The 22,143-nt window shown below is 46.9% G+C and overlaps 2 protein-coding genes across 10 annotated transcripts in view; one reads left to right on the plus strand and one right to left on the minus strand.

Annotated features, from left to right (window-relative positions):
* The window catches only part of LOC119455982 (dymeclin), a 29,679-nt gene extending 26,905 nt beyond the window's left edge, over positions 1 to 2,774 (plus strand). The window contains exon 16 of the mRNA XM_037717536.2: positions 1,615 to 2,774. Coding sequence (XP_037573464.1) covers positions 1,615 to 1,764 — 150 coding nt within the window. The 3' untranslated portion in view covers positions 1,765 to 2,774. The remainder of the gene's footprint in view (positions 1 to 1,614) is intronic.
* A 10,413-nt stretch (positions 2,775 to 13,187) lies between these two features.
* Positions 13,188 to 22,143, minus strand: part of LOC119456877 (potassium/sodium hyperpolarization-activated cyclic nucleotide-gated channel 4-like) — a 93,801-nt gene continuing 84,845 nt past the window's right edge. For 7 of the 9 annotated variants that reach the window (XM_049669470.1, XM_049669473.1, XM_049669475.1 and 4 more), the window contains exons 2-4: positions 21,612 to 21,760; positions 19,740 to 19,850; positions 13,188 to 14,661 (exon numbers count right to left, since the gene is read on the minus strand). In XM_049669470.1, the coding sequence (XP_049525427.1) occupies positions 14,233 to 14,661; positions 19,740 to 19,850; positions 21,612 to 21,719 (648 nt within the window). In that variant the 5' untranslated portion in view covers positions 21,720 to 21,760 and the 3' untranslated portion in view covers positions 13,188 to 14,232. The remainder of the gene's footprint in view (positions 14,662 to 19,739; positions 19,851 to 21,611; positions 21,761 to 22,143) is intronic. The other 2 variants (XM_049669477.1, XM_049669478.1) reach the window with 2 other exon arrangements.

Genomic DNA, 22,143 nt, shown 5'->3' on the forward strand with positions numbered 1-22,143 from the left:
CCTGTGGCACGAATTGTTGCTGTTTACTGTAGGTGTTACCGTATTACAGGCCTTGTGGCGTTAGGTGGAAAGCAGCAGTTTCAATGACAACACATGGCACCTTTACACTTCAATCAACCGTTCATTTTTATCTTGTTTTAAGCATTTAAGGGAGGTCAACAGCAGATAATAGGTAAAGCAGATGTGATTACAAAGCTTCTTTTACAAAGTTTCTGCTTGCTTGCAGCCGCTGACTAGAGCTAGCAGCAAAAAACATAAATACAAAAGCAAAAAAAGAGCCATTTAGGAAAAAAAGATAGCTGTTTTAGTGAAGCAGCCACTCTCGATGTCATCGATAACTGGTCTTCGTCTCCAGCACGAGCACGTTGTGGCGGCCGTTTCTGAGCCACCTTCGGAAATGCGAAGCAATCTCACAGCTTACAGACATTGCCATCATTAAGAAACCACAGCAGGCCACAACCACGGCAGAGCCACACTAACCACGGTGGGGTGGCTGAACATTGCACCAACAAAACCCACCTTAGGGATAACAAAAAAAAAAAAAAAAAAACTGGCAAGAAAAACATGAAGAAAAGGCACAAACAGTGATGCCTGTCATGATGCTGCTGAGATTGGCTGCTCAGCTTCATTTTCAGTAATATTCCTAGTTCTGTTTAAATGGAGTTGCAAAACATGTGGTTCCATTTAAATAACTTTTCTTCTTTTTTTTTCTTTTCATTGTGTTAACGCGAAACCAATCAACAGTAAGGCTATTGCTTCGTTTAAGCAGTAATTCTATTTAAGAGGTTTCTTTTTACCCAGATTCTACTTTACATAGGTATGATATATAGGTATGCGTCATGTAATTCGACGTAACATTGTCTCACGCTTTTATGTTCTAAATTATGTAATTATCATATTCAAGACATTACAGATTAGAACCTATTCACTACAGAAGAAGCGGAGTGATATGTTTCTGCAACCAGCAGCCACAACGCTATGACCAAATCATAGTCAGTACGCAGAGGTGCACAAATAATGGTACATGATTAGGTATAACTTTTCATTCATAAGTTGCAGTTGTAATGTATGGCATAGCTATTCCACAGAAAGTTCCGCAGATCAAGAACAGCTGCACTGTGGAATGCACAGAGTGATATTTTTTTATGAATGCACTACTTTAATAGTTTCTGTGGCGTTGCCTGCTAAGTACGAAACAAAGTATAAACTTTCACATTCTGCAATATGGGAATAGTGTGTGATATAGAAATCTGCTGTCATGCACTTTTTGCACCTAGAGACTGCTTATTTTTATAGCTCATCATAGAACTCTCATTAAATTTGCTAAGCTTGCGTTCCCATGCTGCACCATTGCTCAAAATACAGCAGCCAGAACATTGTTACAGTGATCATTACCGTACGGCTAGTGCATTGTTGATTTCATATGTTCCATTTCATCGTATTTTACACACACAAGAATGAATAGCACCCACAATCTGCGCAGTAATTGCCATTTTAACAATGCTGGTTGCCATATTTGGGGCAATTGTGCATTGCGAGAAAGCCAGCTTGTTAGTCTTCAAAAGGGTCTGTTGTGATGCTCTTAATGACACCGAATGACATACTGAATTGCAGAAGTTTCCCGATCTCAAGTTCCGGTATGTGGAGGAGTCTCAGCCTGAAGAGTTCTTCATCCCTTATGTGTGGACCATTGTATACAAGTGCTCCGGAATTCCATGGAGCACCAAGAATCTGATCCTCTTCAACCCAAACAAGGATCTATAGCAGGGGCAGCTGACTGGAGAGTCTATTTATTTTTGGAACTGGGGAAGTTGTGTGTGTGACTTTTAGTTGTAGGCTGGCTCATAGGTGTACATATCAAGCAGTAGGGATTCTTCTGCCAGATTTATGAACCTTTGCACTCCCTTTGTCATCTTATGCTAGACGAACCCTGGTGAAGCCGGCCCACTTGCCTGGAGTGTGCTTCGTCTATTTCTCTTGTTTGTTTAGTGGAACGAATGTGCGTAAGTGGAGAGAAATGAGGAATGACACTTTTACACTGCTGAAACTTGAAAAAGGAAAGATTAGTAGTCTTTGTTTTTTAACGAAATGTGTTTCTAGAATGCATGGCTTCCCTAACTGTTTATTGTTGAAACTGCGCTGTTTAATTGCTATATTTGCACGAACATAATGCGACCACAAGTATAACGCAAGGTTAAGCTTTTGACGAACCATACTCGATTATTAAGTTAACTAATGCATGCGACTGTGGCCCTGTAGGAGCATTCCAACGCAGCATAACGCACGATCCACTACAGCAAAGAGGGGCAGCACAGGCACGCGTGGCTGCAAGCGTTGCCTCAAGGGGCCATTATACTTGGGTGCCAGGACCCCATTCCTTTGTCACAATAAAACTGAGTGGTTGGCTTTCCTGCAGAACCCTGTTGTCTGATTGAGCTCGCCACAATTTAAAAAAAGAAGCATTATAAGCAGACCATGACTATGTTTCATGTATAAAGTGTTCCACATATTTCGCACGTGCACACATACAAAAACACCTTGCTTTGTTCGTGCAAATATAGCACTTCATAATTGTAAAGCCTTGCTTTAGTTTTTGTAAGTAATGGTTCTATTTTACTAACAGGCTGAGTATATGGTAATGATTGTTTTTCATGCGTTATGCGTGCTGGCGTGCAGACCTGTAATTGAATGTGCAAAGCGTATTCAATGATTGGTGTTATACCTTAGCATTTCTTGGTGTCATTGTTTTCGCGAATAAAACAATGCTGAATTTATGCAAGTTACATTTGGTCTTTTCTGGATTTGCATTTTAATGCAGTTTCGTCTAATCACTGCATGTAAATGGCTGTAAAAAAATATTAGCTCTTACCTCTGGCTTGTTAATCCTCAAAAATTGTGCTTGGATAGCATACTCGAGCCTGTATGGGTTAATGCCTATATTTCCACATGTATATACGGTATCTATGCTTCCCTCGTTCATTTAGAAGGTACGAGAAAAAAGTTGTGGAGGGCCACTCACTAAGGAATGCCACCAAAAACAGCAGTGGTTTACCCAATGAACCCAAGGATGACAACAATGATAACATTGACAACATCACGATGACATCAACGATGACTGCATGTATAATGACGACTGCTCAGTAGCTCTTGTGGACCCGGGATCAATTCCTCGATGGGGACCATGGTGGGGACAACATAAGAACGATAAACACTAAACAGGAGAATCATACCTGCAGCAGACACTGGATGGAAGTTTTACGAGGTACTCTAAAGAAGTAATAATTTACCTGACAGTCTCGACTTATTGTTTTCGTTTTTTTTTCTATAAGTGAAGGTCCAGAGCCTCGAAACCAAAGAAAAAATGTCGCAGCTTCGCCTTTCAGGCGAAGCATCAATTGTGATAGCAAATTAGTAGAGAGCTATACGGAGTGGGGATAGTAGCTTTATCGGCTGCATAAACGTGCACACATTTACTTACTAACTGAATTAACTAGCATGGTGTCAGCGCGCACAAGCAAACATGAATAATCACATTCGATGACCGCAAGTAACCACTGTCAAAACGCTGGCGTGAGCAAGCGCGACCACAGCAGCAAGCGAAGGTTCGTGCGGTCTATCGCTTCAACGGAAAGTGAGTGGCGACAGCACTGCGCATACAAAGAGTGGAAATCGCTTTCAAGATACGGTGCACGCGACAGTCCACAGCGGCGCAAAGTACAAGTACGCAGTTGCTGGCAGAGTAGAAGCTGTAACCCCTCCCTTCCGCGCTGCCTTCCTGCTTTCCTCCTTTCGCGTGGGAGATGAGTCGCCAGTTCCCCTTGCGCCGGTGGAAGATACGCATTTGGTGCCGGAGCTCAGCGTCGCCCCCCCCCCCCCCCCCACTTCCCTCCCATCCCCCCACGGCCGTTAGTGCAACGGTAGAAGTGTTTGCTCCCCGCCGTGCGCTCTCTCTCTGTGAAAGCACACGTCCCTCGTGTGAATTCACTCGCACATACAGCACACGGGCCGCGTGGTGACGATTTGATTACTTTGGACTTTATATGGAACCTCACGGCAAAGACAGCAGAAATCCGCTTGGAGTGTCCATATAATGGCTATCGCAATAAAAATACCGACATGACTTGAAATACTGTGAAGTATTTACTATAGTAGCTTTACTACGAACCAGTTTTGGCTTCGTTTTCCAGGAATCTCATGTTTTGCGTCATCATGACAAGGAGCCTACAGTTTTGCTCAAAAGACCACCGCTGCCCTTTCCCTGCAACTTCCTGAAACCTCCACCTGTTGACTTGTGTGTTCCTATGCACTTTTAAACATTATGGACCCTGACTGGATGTATTTCACTTCCACAAATATGGAAATCTCGTCATAATTATGTCTATTGGCATCTCCTTCAAAACAGGTTGGCGACAAAAAATGCACCTAGCCTGCTTGAGCTAATCAGGTACTACATGTCTATTGCGGTTTCACATTTTGCCTATCTTTTCTTGATCTTTCCTCTCCTCATTGAAACCTCTATATTTTGTTCATTTACCTACATGTCTGTAGTAACTGGGACCCTACCAATCGGTTCCCTGCTTTTTTTAGTGCAATACTCTAAACGTCTCCTGCTTATCCCGACTGCTGACCAAAGTCGATGCTTCCATCTGCTTCGACTCCTAGCACTTCTACAAGGTAGCCGCTTCATACGTCACAGCTTGGAGGTGGCACCATTGCTGGAGTATAACGTGGCACACGATCTCAAGATCATGCACGTATAGATAACAAAAGCTCGATCACGCCTCCGGCAGCTGTCTGGCGAATACTTTCGCGATGATGGAAGTACCTGTTAAAGTGTGGCAGCCATCGTTCTGCCTGAGCATGGCGGTGCAGCTTGAGTGCAGTTCGCAGTACAAGTAGGTGAAGCCGGCGAGAGCATGTTAAGTGGTAGTAGCGTTTGATTGCTGGTAACTTCATACAAGGTGCATTTTTTTGCAACCTTTTGTTTGGAGACGATGAATGAGAGAATGCCCTTTAATACCGGATACATTCCACAACTTTCATGAGAGGTGTTGCAAGGCTTTAACCGCCATAGCTGTAAAAGGACATACTCAAGTACGCAAATTATAGGGCAAAATTCAATAATTTCCATTTTGTCCTACAAATGTACAGACGTTCTGGAACAATAATCAGGGCCTGTATAATGTAGTGGTTCGTTTTGCTCGATTCTATTCCTTCCTTATCAACCTCCATTCACAATAGGCAGATCTTGGTAATAACGTTGGTGGAGTGCCGCTCGGACCACTTACAAGATTAAAAAAGGAAAATTATGTTGGAATAGGATCGTGTCATTATTTCGGTCCAGTGCTGATAGATTACAACCGATTGCAGCTTCTCATTCCAAACTTTCGCGTTTGTGGCTGAATCAGAAGCGTTGCAAACAATTACTGAACCCTCTTTTTTTTTTTCGTAATTTTCAGCGTTATACGGTGGTTCGTAGTTGGTTTCCCCAGTGTTGTTGGCAAGAAAAAGCAAGGCATCTAGATTATATTTGGCGAAAATAAGGGGCACATTATGGGACAGGGTAATGTGTAGGCAAAGTTCAAAGTGTGCGGGTTAATTGCGGATTTTGCAATAAATTACATATGCAAGGGCTCTGGAGCGCTGCGAATGTGTTTTACGAGCGGAGCAAAATTTTGCCACCGAGATCAAACTTAGCAAACATCGGGGCAACGCTTGGCAGATATGTGTGCAAAGTTATATGCATGCGGATCAAATACAGGCATTGGAATAAAAAAAAAAAATGACGCACCAATCCTCTTAAAGTCAGCCTCACTTTTAAACACAAGTGCATTGCTGGGAAGACATTATTCAAGGGGCTATATAGGCCATCTTATATCAAAATATGAAGGCCCTAGGTCCTTTTTTATTTTATCAATTGTTTGCTGTTGCCCCGAGGTGCATGCGTGTCCAAAACGCATTAGGCAGGCGGGCTAAGTCCCAGTTTGACCTTGGCTGAGCTTGAAGGTCAGATTTACGGAACCAGGCGTTTTCTGGGTTTGTACATGAAGTAGTAGAGCTATCGCTCTAAAACTTTTTTAGCTTGTGCTCGGAAGCGTTATATGGTCATTTTACGCTGTTTTCCAATGTCCCAAGGGAATTTCATGTTACACCAAGTTTATATTTCTTTAAAGAAGAGAAATGTTGTGGGTTTGTGTTTGCAAAGTTCGAAGTGTTTGACTTAATGGTGGCCTTTGTAATAAATTATGCATTCAAGTGCTCCGGAGCGTTATACTTTTATAGCAAAGTTTAACGAGTGGCGCAAACTTTAGCCCGTTGCCCTGACGTGCCTACGAATGGCACTAACATCAAACTTAGCAGAAATGGTCGGATTACTACGGCCAATCAGTGTGCGAAGTTAAAGACGTGTGTATGTATCGCAGCCCTTTGTAGAAAATTGGCTATCCTAGCAACCCACTCCATACAGCCGTTATCCGCAATGTTTCCCATAATCTTAAAAAAACACTGTACATGACACGAGTTCACATTCAAAGGAAATGGGGTGGTTAAGTGTAATGTGTGGCAAGATTATAACTTTGACTCATGAGGGTTGCAAGTAACTGCTGAACTGTTTTTTTTTTTTTTATATCCATTGTCGTGCATTACACGAGGTTCGTTGTATAGAGGTTGCCCCGGTGCCCTTTATGAACTATAGACAAGACACCTTTCTTATATATGCATTAAAATTAAGGGCAGGTTATTGGTAATGTGGTGACTAAGTGCGATGGGTATGAATTATTTACGGCTGTAGCAGTAAATTACGCACGCAAACAATCCGGGGTGTTACAAAAGTGTTTTACAAATGGCGTACCATTTAGGCCACTGCCTTGGTAAAATTAAATATATGTCACAAAGATCAAATTTAGCCAAAGTGAGGGGGACATTAAAGGGACCCTGAAACGATTTTGTACAAACGTACTGACTCGTTAGAGTAGGTCCTTCTGATCATTAATTGACGCATCTAAGCGCTCCACGTAAAGCGTGTAATTTATTATAAGGTTTTAAAAATGTACATCGCTACCGATTGCAGCACGCCAAGCGGCTGATTTTTGTGCCCAGATGACGCGATTTGCCCAGAATACGTCACTGGGCCAGCTATCCGATTGGCTGCCCAGGGCGCGTCATCGATAATTTTTCCAGCATTTTGGTGAACAAATGTTGTTTGTAATAGTTTAGATGTTAGTTAATTTGTTTCTATAAAAGGAAAGTGACAGAAAAAGAATGCGCAAGGACATGTATCACTACACAAAAAGCACTTTCGGCCCACAGCAAGTGTCGTCTGCTTGTGTTACGTGCTCCGTGTTGACGAGAGCTGCGCGGTCAGTGTTGGTCTTGTTCTTTGTTTTCGCGAACACCACGATTCGCCCTTGTTGCGTTGTGGGCTACAAACGTAGCGATCGGCGACATGTCAAGCGACATGACATCGTGCCCCGCTGCAAGGCAGCAGACGAGCGGAGTGGCTGCAGCGCATCGGACTTGCGGTATCCAAACCAATCCAAACGGCGCCAGCATCTACGCGTTTGCGGCCGTCGCTTCACGTCGAAGGTTTGCCACAATAGAGTTTAGCGTGTCTGGTATTCAAGTAAACGCAAGCGCAAGTGTACTGGCCGCTTTACCACGTTTTACGTGATCAACGGAGGTTCAAACATGAACTGCACTGCTTGCACGGTGCAGCCACCTGGCGGCACAAACCTCAACCAAACACACCGCTAATATAGCAGTTACCAAGTTTCTTTTTTTTTTTTCTACTTTGCTGCTGGCTCAAATTTTTGGCAGGAGCATAATCTTGAACACGTTGTCATGTTTAAAATGTTTTACACTTGGTTACAGGAATATTAGCTCTGTTTTTGGCTGGTTAAGCTCTGCACCACCAGATGGCTGGACCGCGCATGCCGATCTAAAGCCCCTCAATAAAATTCATTGAGGGGCTTTATGCCGATCAGGCCGCTCACGTACGTCTACGAAGCTAGTTTACGCCATACAGTTTCACACTATTATAGTGAGAAACTCTATGGTTTACGCCTCTGGCTATCCGTCAAAACACCCAGCTCGCCTGTGGTTACGCTCGGCGCTGTGACAGAACGCTCGCAACGCACGCTGCTTGATCGCTCATCTCTCTCGCTGGGGATCGACGGCCGGGCGCCTAGCGGAGAGGTTGGCGACATGGAGGAAGGAAAAAAAAAACTTTTATTTTACCTATTTTTAACCTATTTTTAACTATAAAAAAATATATTTTTTACCTCCATGGTTGGCGAGCCTTCGCGCGCTAGCTCCAAGACAACCGGAAATAGACGACAACGTACGTCACAACATGACGTTAGCCCCGATCACTCGGCGAGCGAGTTGAGGAGGAAATGCATGGCTAGGGAGGAGGTAACTTGTAATCGTTCGTAGCTCTCTTAATATGCGATGCTTCACTTAAATTGTGACGCGAATGTTTTACTGTAGCTGCATCCTACGCGTCTACAAAATTTGTCCCAACCGTTTCAGGCACCCTTTAAAGCGAATATGTGTGTGAATTCAAACGCATGTAGATCCCAAATACAGACAGTACAAAAAAAAAAAAAAAAAAAAAAAGAAAAAGAAAAAAAAAAGCTTTTTTTAAGTGCTGGAAAGCGTTATATGCGGGCAAAGTTTGAAATGGGCGAGTCATATGGGGGCACCGTTTTAAAAATATGTGGTTTAACTTCAGGCAACTGAAATTCTTAATGTAACTACTGCTCGGAAAAAAAAAAAAAAACAAAAAAAAACAGCTTCATTGGAAATTGGGTTGAGATTCTGCAAGGTCGCACAAGCTGCTCTCTCTCTTTTTCTTTTTAATGTTCTCATAAAAGAAACGGCTTCACGATGCAGTGCCAGTGTGAACGACTTGCTTATAATATGCTAACTTGAATTTTATCTAAAATGCCTAATTTTTGGGGCTTGTTTACGGCTGTCGTGCTGAGACATAAGATTTTATTAGCTTCTTTTTCATTTGGGCCTAGTGTCTGGGAACATATACTTCAAAAGAGTACAAATACAGTCGCTGACCTACTTTACAGCTAAGTTTTTGTAAGGGGACTTCCACGACAGTTTTTGTGCGGTGATGGTGAAGGCCGGTGGTGTCCTGGGTATCAAATGTCTTTGAAGAGCCAGCAACACACAGCCCACACCAGAGTCCCAGATTTGCTTTGAAACGTAATCATCGAGAATTATAGAACTAAAGTTACTTTTCGAATACCTTATATACTCTAAAGGGCAACTTCTTTGCGTGTCTTCTCTCTCTCTTTCTTTCACTTCCCCATCCCCCTCCCCATATGTGTAGGGTAGCAAACTGGACTAAGTCTGGTTAACATCCCCGCCTTCCCTTCCTCCCTTCTCTCTCTCTCTCTTCTTTGCGTGTATACCTTGGCTAGTCATTCGTATTTTGTTTACTCACGTCGCGTTTAACCGGCTTCACTTTGGAGGTCAGTAGCCACGCTAGACCAACTGGACAAGCGCCCACGCACGGAAATTGATATTCTTGTAAAGTAAAGTGGGCCACGCGAACGCCAGCGCGAGCCGCTATGGAGGCGCTGCTGCGTTGATAAAAGACACCGGGCCGTGTGACAAGTTGTGACTGTGCGCTGTGTGACGTAAAATGTATTAGCGGGACGTTGACACCGTGCATGACTATGTACCGTGCATGACTATGCACCGTGCATGACTATGTGCATGACTATGTGACTAAACATTTCTATATTAAAGCGAAGCTTTATATGGCTAGACGAAACGAAAAAGCGTCTGTTAGTCGCCTGTCCACAGAAAACTATCATCAGCAGCATTGGCACGAGCGTCGTCGTCTTCTTCCGCAGATGGCTCGTTGGCACCCCTCAGGCGTTGCGCTCGTGCTCGGCACGCGCTCGTGCCACTGCTCCCGCGTTCGTCGTCTTCTTCCACAGCTGGCTGCGTTGCAGCTCATCATTCCAGCGTAGAATTTCACTTCTGTCATCGTAATGGGGAGGCTGCGTTTACGGGGGTATGAACCATTGCTTACGGGGGTATGAGCCATTCATTGTCTTACGTGACGGACAGATTTAATTTTGAAGCAATTTTATTTCGAAGAATCGTAGGCGGCAATGGCGGGTGAATGCTGCTAACCACGCCGCCGAGCAAACTCGAACAAAAGGCATCGAACGAAAGCGACAATGGCGGACCGCCAGTGACGTCGTTCTCTCCTTCGCAGCCGAACGTGTGCGTAACCTCATTAAGAAACACAAAGATGTAACCAATAATTGAGAAATATTTTAATAAACCGTCGGGATTAACCCAGTGATAAATAACGGGGCCGCGCGTTTCAGCTTCGCTGGTTAACCATCTGTACAGAGTGCTTGGGCGGTCATTTTTTATTTTTTGTCTTCTTTTTCTCTCATCTCTCGCACCCCCATTTCTCTTCCATGGTACAGGGTAGCCAACCGGAGCTATACTCTGGTTAACGTCCCTGTCTTTACTTTGCCTTTATCTCTCTCTCTCTTGGGAGGTCAGCTAGGAGGGGTCCAAATCGAGAAACATTCTGCAGATATCGCGTCTGGGCCTTTTGGCTCAGATCAATTCTACTGTGGGCAGCAAACCAAGCACCTCAGCGTTCGTGTTCCCGCGCGACCAGCGTTTCATCGGCGTTGGCTTCGGCCTCCGCGGACCCGCTGGAGATCCCACCTACTGCTTATCTAGGGGATAGTGCTAATCTAGGGAATAGTGCTAATCTAGGGGATAGGGGATCGGATTGCGATTTTTTTTTTTTCATTGCTCGATGTTTCGGACCCGTCGATTACACGGACCTACCCGCGCAACCGGGACACCAAATTCTAGAACCATCGTATAACGACAACCGCAATTTCAGGCGTCGTCATGTGAATATTTTATGAATACACTCCATAAACATTTTTGGTGCCGACCATTCTGGCTGCGAATATGTATACGAGTATAGCAGGGAGCCCGTTGCGAACGTTCCTGCTGAGCGAATCCTGCGTATATTTAGAAACAATTGACATCTTGAGTAAACAAGCAATTTTTTTAAATTTTTGGCAACGATTGTATTATTTCTTAAGTTTTAAGGTTGGCATATGTCTGTGTTTGTTCAAGGAAAGCACGCCTACACGGAGTGACAACGCTACACACCTTTCTTGTGCTGTTCTCTCGGCGCGCGTCTGTCGATAATGGGCTTCCGGATTTTCAAGTGACGACACCAGTCTCTCTTTTCGCTAGTCTTTACATCATTTACATATCGATGCGACATCATTAAATGACCCATTGAGCGAGAAAGCCGGCGTCTGTAGGAGCTAAATGGCACCTAAACTCCCGTTGGCTGCGACGCCACGTCACAAGCGTGCCTCGACAGAGCAGAGGGATGAAATGGGAACCTGCTGAAATGATAGCGCGCCAGGTGTTGCGTGAAGTGAAAGGGCATCGCCGCGACGCCACGTCACCGTCACTATCGGAAGCCGGCGCGCGCTCCGTATCTCTCTCTCTCACCGCCACTGGGCTTAGCTGCAGCGTGCTCCCCCCGGCCTTGGCGGCCGCTGCTGCTTCCTCGGCATCTCGTCGCGCAGGACGTATCGGTGGCATGTGGCGTTGGCACCGTAGGCTGCTGCTGCTTGCTGGCTCGGGCAGCAAGTGCCATTACTCGCAGCGCAAAACTCGAAGGACAGCCCAGCGGCGTTCAATTAGACATTAATGCTTTCGTATTCACAACTCATAAAAAGGGCTTAGGCGTTTAAGTGCGCCACCTGCGGCGTATACTCTTTGCAAGTTGCAACACTCCTTGGTTTGCGGCAATCATGGACGGTTAGCGGCGATCATACGGGGCAGGACACGAGTAACACAGAGTCGCAAGAGATCAAGGCACTTCTCTAGAACTCGGTGAGCCTCATGCTCGGGACTACGGTGACACCATCTAGCGATAACACCTTGGATGAAATCGGCTGGATGTGATCATGTGCGGCTACGTTTGCAAGATGCCTTGGCTTCTCTCTCCCTACTGGTCGCCTCATGCTCTGGCTGCTACTTTGGCCGTCAGGAGCGCGTTACAAAAAGTGCATTGACATTTCGACTGATTGATTGATTGTTTGATTGATTTTATTTGCGCAAGGGTGTCTTGCCATTTTGAACTTCTCATTGCTTATAGCTGTCATAAAATCTGAGAATTGACAAACGAAGCTTGCATGTGCATAATCACGGTCCACTGCAAAAGATACATTTAAATTATGGGCTTTTACGTGCCAAGACCACGATCTGATGATGAGGCACGCTGTATGTGGGGGACTTCGGAATAATTTTGACTACCTGTGATTTTTTTACGTGCACCCATGACCATCTGCGGTAGCTAAGTGACTGTGGCATTACGCCGCTAGGCACGAGGTCGCGAGTTCGATTCCCAGCCATGGCCGGCCGCATCTCTGTGGGGGCAAAATGCGAAAACGCTTGTGTACCGTGCATTAATTGGATGCACCGAACCCCAGGTGGTCAAAATTAATCCAGAGTCCCCCACTACGGCGTGCCTCATAATTAGATCGTGGTTATGGCACGTAAAACCCATAAATTAAAAATTTAATTATAGTGCACACAATGCACGGTTGCACGAGCGTTTTTGCATTTCGCCCCCATCGCAATCCGGCCGCCGCGGCCGAGATCGAACCCGCGACCTCGAGCTGAGCAGCGCAACGCCGCACCCACTGGGCTACCGCGCTGGGTGCACTGCAGAAGTTATTGAAGTCCGTTCAAAACGATGCACCGTCACCAGATCCAGCATATAGCGAGCTGCAAGCTAAGATGAGTGTTTCATATGAGTGTATACTTCGTGCATGATCGTTCCATTCGATTCTCACGCACCGCAGGAATAGCAATGGACAAAGAACGAAGCTTTTGGTTGTCGTTCTTGACTCTCTTGGGTGGATTTTGCTTTACTGCTCGTATAGTTAATGAGATCGAGTGTAACTGAGGCTCCTGTTCCTACATCGACATATAGTCGCGGTGGGCCGTCTGTGCAGGCGGGCACCTAAAGAAGAGCTGGAAGACCAAGATATTTCCATTTTGATAACTTAACCGCAAGAAAATCTGGTCATGACTATGTGCCCCCCTAGAGGGACAGTGACATGAATGAAACGACAGCATCAATCAAGACAGAGACCAGATTCAGACAAACAAGAACCTCTTTGGCAATTCTAGGAGCGCAAGGATAACATAAACCAGTTCGTGTTAATTTCTTCTTCTTGGACTTCGGTTCTTCGCCAAAAAAAAAAAAAATTATCGTAAGGCACGTTGGTTTTCGCCGCGCACAGTTATGTCATGACACAACCAAGAGTACACAAAACTTGATGTCCGCTCGATGCTCTGCTTCTGCCGTACAACAGTTCACTGGAGCAGGGGCAGGTTGGCTTTAGGTGTACGCCGTTCAGGACAAGGCACTTGGAAGATGTGAACTGGACATACACCTGTATACAGCTTTGATGCTACTAATATATCTCCAAGTTTTATTTAATTGGCTTGCTTCGCGATTGCGGTGCGCCAGATTCTGCACTCTGGTAGTTTGCATGCCACTGCAAAGACAGCTCAAGAAGCCCGGAAGGCATTCATGCCTTATTTTGATACTGTCAACTGTTGGCGGTTCTTCCAACTTCTCTCACAATCCAGATTGTCGCTCTCTTTACCAGCCTGCACTACGAAATTAGTACAAGGAATTCATCAATGTACCATTCTGTTCCCTGGAGCAATTTACAGCTCCATATATCGACCACGTGTCTAAAGAACGTGAGGCGTCTGGTCCAACCGTGCTAGCTTAGACGGCTGTTTCCGAAATTGTCATGTGCCGCTATATGTTTCTTGTAGTTTGCTCCCGCAGTTCTTTAGAGATCGAAACAAAGCCGCCGCTTTTACCGGCAGGTGATCGAGTTGTTTGTTCGGACTCTATACATACGTGGCATCGCAAACTGAATTCATGACTAGAACCACGCCTGCGAGCTAGAGCAATATGTTCTCAGCTTGCTCCTAGCCTGGGACCCTGTTTATCGAAGCCGACCTGCGGTGAGCTATAGATGAATCAATATATACTGAACGAGAACGTCCTAAACACTTGAGATCAGCAGCGCACCTCCAAAACACCTTTCTGCGCCACGCACTCGGCTTTGTTAAGCGACGCGTACAGTCACTGCAGGCTGCAGGATCACCGTGGCCGCCGGTTCAAGCGCTCTGGTTTCGCATGTGGCTTCCAACGGCCAGCACTAATTCTGGGTTGGGCACAGTGCCCCGTCTCTGTAGCTCTTCGTAGGTGGGCAGATCGGCCGCGTCAGGAGAGGCCGATGAGTCCACCTGGGCACTAGGCCTCGCAGGCGGCGCTCGGCTGGGCCTTGGTGGAACGGGAGGTCTACTAGGCTCGGGAAGTGGCTGTTGAGGTGCCGGGAGCGCGGGCCCAATTCCGCCCCCACCACTGTCCAGGACAGGGGCACGCAAGGTTGGTAGCTCGCAGCCGGAGTTTGTCCAGTCCAGGGACGGGTACTTGATGGCTTCGTCGTAGGGAGGCGGCAGCTCGTTGCGAGGCGTTGCCAACACGAACGGCCGCTCGCGGCCATCTCGGGAGGTCGCCGCTGGCAGCACACCCGTTCCTTCGCACTGCGGCGAGAAATAAAGCAAAATACCGTTGCTGAAGCACTTCGCTCGTGTGAGTCGTTTTACTGGGCATTTAACGAACGCCCTTGCTACGCGTACGTGCGCCCTAGCGACATGCACATTCTTCTGTGCCCTGCCTACGTGTACATAAGACAAAGTGTACTACTCGTCTTATCTACGACTGTTCGTTACTGTTGTCGTAAGTTTGAGCAAGTAGGAATTTCGTATAGGTGGAATGCGCACTGCTGCCCATTGCCATCCCGGAGCTTTTTTTTCTTTTTTTGTTGCGATAGCAAAGATATGGACACTCCAGGCGCATTTTTGCCGTCGGCGTCGCCGTGATGTTCCGTGTATAGTCCAAGGGTGATAACAGCGCCGCTGCGCGCCGCGTGCTGTGTCTGCGAGTGAAAGTGTGCGAGGGAAGCCGACGATCGCGGCTCGCGCAAGGGAGAAAGCGTGGAGGAAGCGCGCCGTCTTCCGTCGCGCACAGGGCACCGGGGGGAGGGGAGAGTGGAGGCGGCGTTGTACTCCGGCAGCTATTCGCGCGGGCTCTATATTGAAAGAGATCTGCGTTGTGGGCAGAGTCTAGGTGCGCTGACGGCTCATACCTTTGTGCGTGCTGTGTTCTCGCCGCACAGTTTGCGTTGAAGCCATAGACAGCACGAAGGCCACTTCGTTTGCTCTTTCTGCTGCTGCTGTGCTTCCTCACGCCAGCGTTTTGACAGCGAGTGTCTGCGGTCATCGATTGTGATGTGTTCATGTTGCCTGTGCAAGCTGACACCATGCTTGTTAATTTAGTTGGTAAGCGAATGTTTACAAGATTATACGGCCGATAAAGCTACTATCCTTACTTCGTATAGATGTCTACTAATTCGCTATCGCAATCGATAGCTAAATCTCTCCGTACGTACGCATTTATCACAAGTGACGATAATCAGCGCCGCTACTATAGAGGTTTCCCGTTTTTACCTTTGTGCGCTCACTACTTTCCTGAAGAGATCACCCTGATAGAAATAGCATGTTTCGAGGGCATAGTTCTTATTATATTGGACAAGTGTATATATCTAACATGCAATATGTGCCAACATGTGAAAAGGCGCCTCACTGCAATCGTAAAATGCACATAAGTCGAGGATGTGAACACAGATGCACTTAAACACGGGAAGCGTGTGAGTAGGTGTGGGCATGGTCGAGATCCATCCACCATCGATCCCGCATTCGAGCGCGACCGTGGTGCCGTGGTGTGGTACACGTTTTCCATAGTAGTGGTACACGTTTTCTACGTTTTCCTCTAGTGAAGCAAGTAGTGTGCGCGTGTGCTGCAATCCGAAGCGATATATCCAACATTCCATGCACCGGTGTGTGTGAAACTGGCATCGCCAACGTGGTGAACGGGACGAAGTTTTAGCTATTGATACAATTGGAGATGAACCAGCTGATGAACTGAATTTTTCCTCCGTAACCTCATGACTCGAGAGACTAACCCGTATTTGCAGGTCATTTTCGTCTCCACGCGTACAGTTAAGTGTAACGAGTTCCATGACAGTTTACTGTCATAAGCATTTAATTTTTTTTTCTGGCATTAAAGCGGCGCTAGAGCTAGGAATGTAGAAGTTCACACGACGGCTGTCTTACGCCTGTCAGCAGTGTTTTCGTAGTAGCACGATATATCTCGTCTTGCGCGACGCTCGATTTACTGCGGAACGTCGCGTGCGAGGCATGTCCCGCTTCCATTTCGCCCAGCGAGGCCTCGAGCCATCGCTCCAGCTAATAGATTCTTCCGATCGAGATCGCACACCTTCGGCTCACCTCTTTCCCACCTCCCCTATACTCCCCCTGCGCAGGCCTCTGTCCTCATTCGCCTTTCCTAACGAGCCCTCTCTGGTGTTCGAGGTGAGTGCTCGGCGGGGCCCTCGAACGCGTCACTGGCTGCCAGCGCACCGGGCGTTGCGCTGCTTGCGCGACGACGTGTGCACGTCGCGGGTCAGTCGCGTGACGCTGGCACGCGAGGCCTTCGGTGAAAGTGGCTGCTGCTGCGGGGCCCCGGTACGAGTCGGCGGCGCCCGCTGCCAAATCGGCGTCCTTGAACCGATCCCTCCGATTGCTATGGATGGCGGTCGCGCTACGGCTAGCGCACGCGCTAGCCGTAGCAGGCAGGCAATGTATGTTATGTATGGCGCACGTGTCCGTCAGCTATAGCAGCAAGAGATTCGAGCATAGAGTATCCTACGGCTTGGAGTGAAAGTCGATGCATGAGCGTAGTTTCACAGTCTTTGTTCGTCCTTCTCAGAAGGTTAAATGTACACTGAAGAGAAAGACTATATCAGCTTAGATTGATAAGTTATTCTTAGGAGAACTCTGTTTTCGTTGGTTTCGCGGTAATGTGTGATTTCGCGGTAAAATGAAGGTCAAAGTTTCATTTTTTCGAATTTCGCGTCCGAAACCTTTGGCCGGTATAAGTCAGCGTGTCGTCATGGATTTCAAACTATTTTTCCGTATTTTTGCGGTGTGCACCAGTAAAAGTTCTTGGAGCTTTTTAAGATCAGTCTTTGGTTCTTTTAGGGTACAATGAATTAAATTTTTACCGATAAAAATTTTAAATACAGGCACGAGTAGACGCCGCCGAAATCCATGTCATGTCATGTCATGCTGGTGCAGGAATTTAAGTCGGCGGTGTTCCTTGCTAAACCAATCGTCTAGAGTGACTTTTTTTGTGTTGTAGAAGGGTTACTTACTAAATAACTTTTAATTCTACTGTCGCTTTAAAAGCCACTTCGCTCGTGACCGTACTTACAAGCCCTCGAGCAGCGTACTGGGGTTCTGTCTAACTTTAGTTGACCCAACTTAACCTCCCTGCCTTTCCTCTCTCGCTCTCTCTCTCTCTCTCTTAGTTGATCCAAACATGTGCGGCTGTCCATCACGCCTACGATCCGTTCGCATTATTAGTGCCTTCCTTCCTTCCTTCCTTCCTTCCTTCCTTCCTTCCTTCCTTCCTTCCTTCCTTCCTTCCTTCCTTCCTTCCTTCCTTCCTTCCTTCCTTCCTTCCTTCCTTCCTTCCTTCCTTCCTTCCTTCCTTCCTTCCTTCCTTCCTTTCTTTCCGTCCCTTAACCCGCGTTGCCCCTTTGTAGGGTAGCAAACCGGACGCGCGTGTACGTGATTGACCTCCTTGCCTTTCAACCCTTTCCTCCTCCTTATTTGATGCAAACCGCTACAGGTTCAACGGAACAGTGGCCGGCCATCACTCTGCAATCCTTCATGTATAGCGCCACGCTTGCTTCGGTATAAGCCCTGCCACGGTGCCTGGCGACGGATCTCGTCACTCGCGTTGCACGGTTTTGAAAGTTTTGGAAGTCTGTGCAGATCAGTCTGATTAGCTACAGGAATATTTACCTCAGTTCATTCTGTAGCAACCCAGTATCGTGCGGAGGAGTACGTGAGTGAGCACGCTCTATGCAAACGTTCTCGCCGTGTGCAAAAAAAAAAAAAAAAAAAAAAACAAAAAAGAAAACAGCCCTGCTGGACTGGCTTTCATAATCTATCGCTGCGAGATGACAGAGAAGAGTGTTAAGCATATCACTTTGCATTATTTTATATTCAGCCCCGAGGTCGAAGGCAGCACCGTATGTAGTTACTCCTTCACCGTACAGTTGCAGATCCACGGCGCTAAGCAGGCGGCAGTAAATGAGGAAACTCTCATTTCCTCGTCGAATAGGCAACCTTCGCATGTCAAGCTAGTCACGTAGGCGCGTAACGAAAGCATATACTATGTTTGGCAATACCACGCTTACATTAAGAACGAATGTTTAAAGACCAGCTGTCGGTTACCTTGCGTTTGTTTTTACCGTTGGCAAGCGAGTTTCGCCCTTGGGCTGTCTTAGCCGGTCGACCGAAAGTAAATATTGGAAGCAACCTTTGCGGCACGTGTGATTCCAAAAACGAGTTATGATAAAACGATTTCGCAGCGGTCAGGGGCAGATCCAGGGTATCATCAAAGGAGTGGAAGGGGTGAAAGGGTGTTTGCCCTTGTTGTTGGTATAGGCGGGGGAAGGCAAGGAGGGGGTTTGAGGGTGTAGTGATCCCCCCCCCCCCCCTCCCTCTCTCTGTGGATCCACCAGTGGCAGCGCTAAACGTTAAATATCTGTTCTTTTTCTTTTCCTGTGCTGCTGAAATGGTGCCCGCCCAATACGCCAAGCGTTGATCTGCCCATGGCTGTGGCCACTTTCGTTGAAGAATGCTGACTCATCTGCGCTTATTGTCCCATACAGCTCCTCCTCCTACTGTTATTCATCATCATCATCATCATCATCATCATCATCATCATCATCATCATCATCATCATCAGCCTATTATTATGTACACTGCAGGACGAAGGCCTCTCTCTGCGACCTCCAATTACCCCCGTCTTGCGCTATAGCTGATTCCAACCTGCGCCTGCAAATGTCCTAATTTCCTCACCCCACCTAGTTTTCTGCTGTCCTCGACTGTGCTTCCCTTCTCTTGGTATCCATTCTGTAACTCTAATGGTCCTCCGGTTATCCATCCTACGCATTACGTGGCCTGCCCAGCTCCATTTTTCTCTCTTATTGTCAGCTAGAATACCGGCTATCCCCGTTCGCTGTTTTATCCACACCGCTCTCTTCCTGTCTATTAACGTTACCCCTAACATTTCTCGTTCCATCGCTCTTTGCGCGGTCCTTAACTTGTTCTCGAGCGTCTTTGTTAACCTCCAAGTTTCTGCCCCGTAGTTAGCACCGGTAGAATTCAATGATTGCACACTTTTCTTTTCAACGACAGTGATAAGCTCCCAGTCAGGTTTTGGTAATGCCTGCCGTATGCGCTCCAACTCAGTTTTATTGTTCTGTGAATTTCATTCTAATGATCAGTGTCCCCTGTGCGAAATTGACCTAGATTGACCCACTGTTATCGCTTAGTATACTTACTACTACTACTACTACTACTACTACTACTACTACTACTACTACTACTACTACTACTACTACTACTACGAACAACCATGCAGTGCTACTACTACTGCTGCTACTTCTCGTGCTTCTATAAACACAACCAAAAGTACAGCTTGCATAGTGATAATGTCGTTGGCGCGCTACCATGGACGGCTGGGTAGTACGTGTTAGGCTGGAAACCCCGACCTCTGCGCGAGGCCGTACATTGTTGCTTGCCACGGCCAGGCTCTGCGATGGCACAGGTACCAAGCAGTCAGTCGAGCTATATGAGAACGCACGACAAGCGGTCGAGCACGGAGAACACACGTACATCCAAGAAAACCCATAATTTGGTTTAGTCATAGTGAAAAATAAAATACTATAACAGTGCCGGTGTGCAAGACCGGGTGACAAACCCTTTCGGGGAAGTCACTCCACAAGCGAACTATGGATAAACTTTTACATAGTCGCTCTGCTGTATATATGTAAACAGTAATTGCCTTCTTTTCCTATATCCCCTCTCCCTGTTCCTTTACTACACTAACTCAATCTGCTGACCAGTATTCATGTGTCAGCAGTAATTCCCTTCCCTTCCTTTATTTATCCTAATAAACAGCCAACTACAATAGTTACTGCTAAAAATCGCAAGAATACGGTGCATACACGGCAACAGTTAAGATAAGTAGCCAGTATAACAATGAAAAAAAAAAAAAGAAAAGAAAACAGCAAAAAACAACTGGCAGTGACGTTCCGATGAGGGCGGAAAGAAAAAATCGGAAAGTGACCCCGGAAAGCGACGCCAAGGTGATCATAGGCCTGATGGCATCACCATTCCCTTCTGAATACCTTACACAGCAAGCCGCTCCGCAGGAGATTTTCAACGCCTGTTTGCAGATTTTCTTCTTGTAGTGCAAAAAACACACGGACGTAGAAGAAGAACATGTTACACCAACATGCCGAAATGTCTACACTGATGTATTTTAACGCCTGTTTCTTCGCGGTGCAAATCGCAACGACGGACAGAGTCTGCAAGGAGACCTTAACCGGCACCGCATCGTCTAAGGAGATATAATCTGACCCTCACAGCGGCGCTGCAGTGCCTGGCATGACGCTGATTCGACAATGGCACGGCTGGCGACGACACGTCACAATGACGACATCGCTCGGTCCTCCAGCAATCGCCGTGTCTGCAGGTTGGCGCATTCCGCTCAATCTGTCCGCAAGACTCAATGGGCCTACGTATAAGCGCACGTTCCATCTCTCCGTTATCTTTCTGACGGTTGTTGCGTTGAGGTCGCCGGTTCGTGGCGGAAGCGGCAGCACTATACAACAGCGCTGCGTTTCGAGATGCCGAAAAGCAAAGGCCTTGCAACTCGCTCGATGCGGAAGTGGCCTCGGCCAGCTAAAATTGTTAAGAAAAAAAAAAAAAAGCAGAACGACTCGCCGACGGAGAGGAAGTAGATGTTCAGCAAGGCATTACACCCACACTGCAACTTAGAATGAAAGGGATATTGTAAATTAACTTATTTTTACAATACGATACTGAGCGCACAACAACATCCCTAAAGGGTTTGTTTCGTTTGCTTGAACTGTACAGAAACTAAGAAGAAAAAGAACAAGAACTTCTAGGCTACAGTTTTACGGCAGACAACTTCCGTTTTGGCTTTGCCACTTTGCCCTTTGCCATTTCGCCCATAGCACGAGTTGCAAAACAGGGACGCAATATCAAGTCTTGTATTTTTTTTTTTCTGCCGTAACCAAAAACGGAACGGAAAATAGAGTTTCCCCCTCAGAGATAAGCATCTTGAGTGGAAGGGTTCGCGAAGGAAAAAGCTCGAGCTCGTGCTTACACAGGGCGCCAAAGAAGACAAGCAGTATGGGCGAGGGAAAGACAATTATCGGGACACGGAAAAAGACAGAGACAGACAACAAGTAGAGAGGCAACAGGAAAACGTGCCGGGCGGGTCGGAAGAGAAAGGGCAAGAAACACTTCAGTCGCACTCCGCTTACCGTGACCAACGACGGGTTGGAGAAGGCCTCAGCCGCCTGGCGCCGCTGGCGTCGTATCTGGTCCCGCGCCCGCTTGAGGATGTACACACGCCACAGGATTACCACCATCCAGAAGAGCAGGTTTCAGCACCAGCACCACGATCAGGATCCTGCCGACGCAACGGTAAGGAAACGTTCTCGCTCATTCATCACGCACGTCGCAACGCCGGCAGCGCATGCAGACGGTTGCGTATGCACTCACGTGACCTTACACCCTACGCGTCATTAGCTTATCAGGCACGCGTGTCTATGGGAGGAGGTCGCAACCCTGCCGTCTCGGACTCTCCCTCCTTCTGTTCAAGGGCACTAGGCCAGCCGGCTCTGCGCTCAAGTTGCTACGAACGAAGGGCTGGGCTCACATAACGCCGAGAAATTTAATTGTTGCTTAGCATCTTTCGCAGGTGATCTCGTTCGTTATCGTGACTCGCTGGCGTTTCTCTTCGAGCCACTTTTTGGAGTTCAAGCCTAGAGTTCTATTCTTAACGCTGTTGAG

The sequence above is a fragment of the Dermacentor silvarum genome, chromosome 6 (assembly GCF_013339745.2).
Source record: "Dermacentor silvarum isolate Dsil-2018 chromosome 6, BIME_Dsil_1.4, whole genome shotgun sequence".
Lineage (NCBI taxonomy): Eukaryota > Metazoa > Arthropoda > Arachnida > Ixodida > Ixodidae > Dermacentor > Dermacentor silvarum.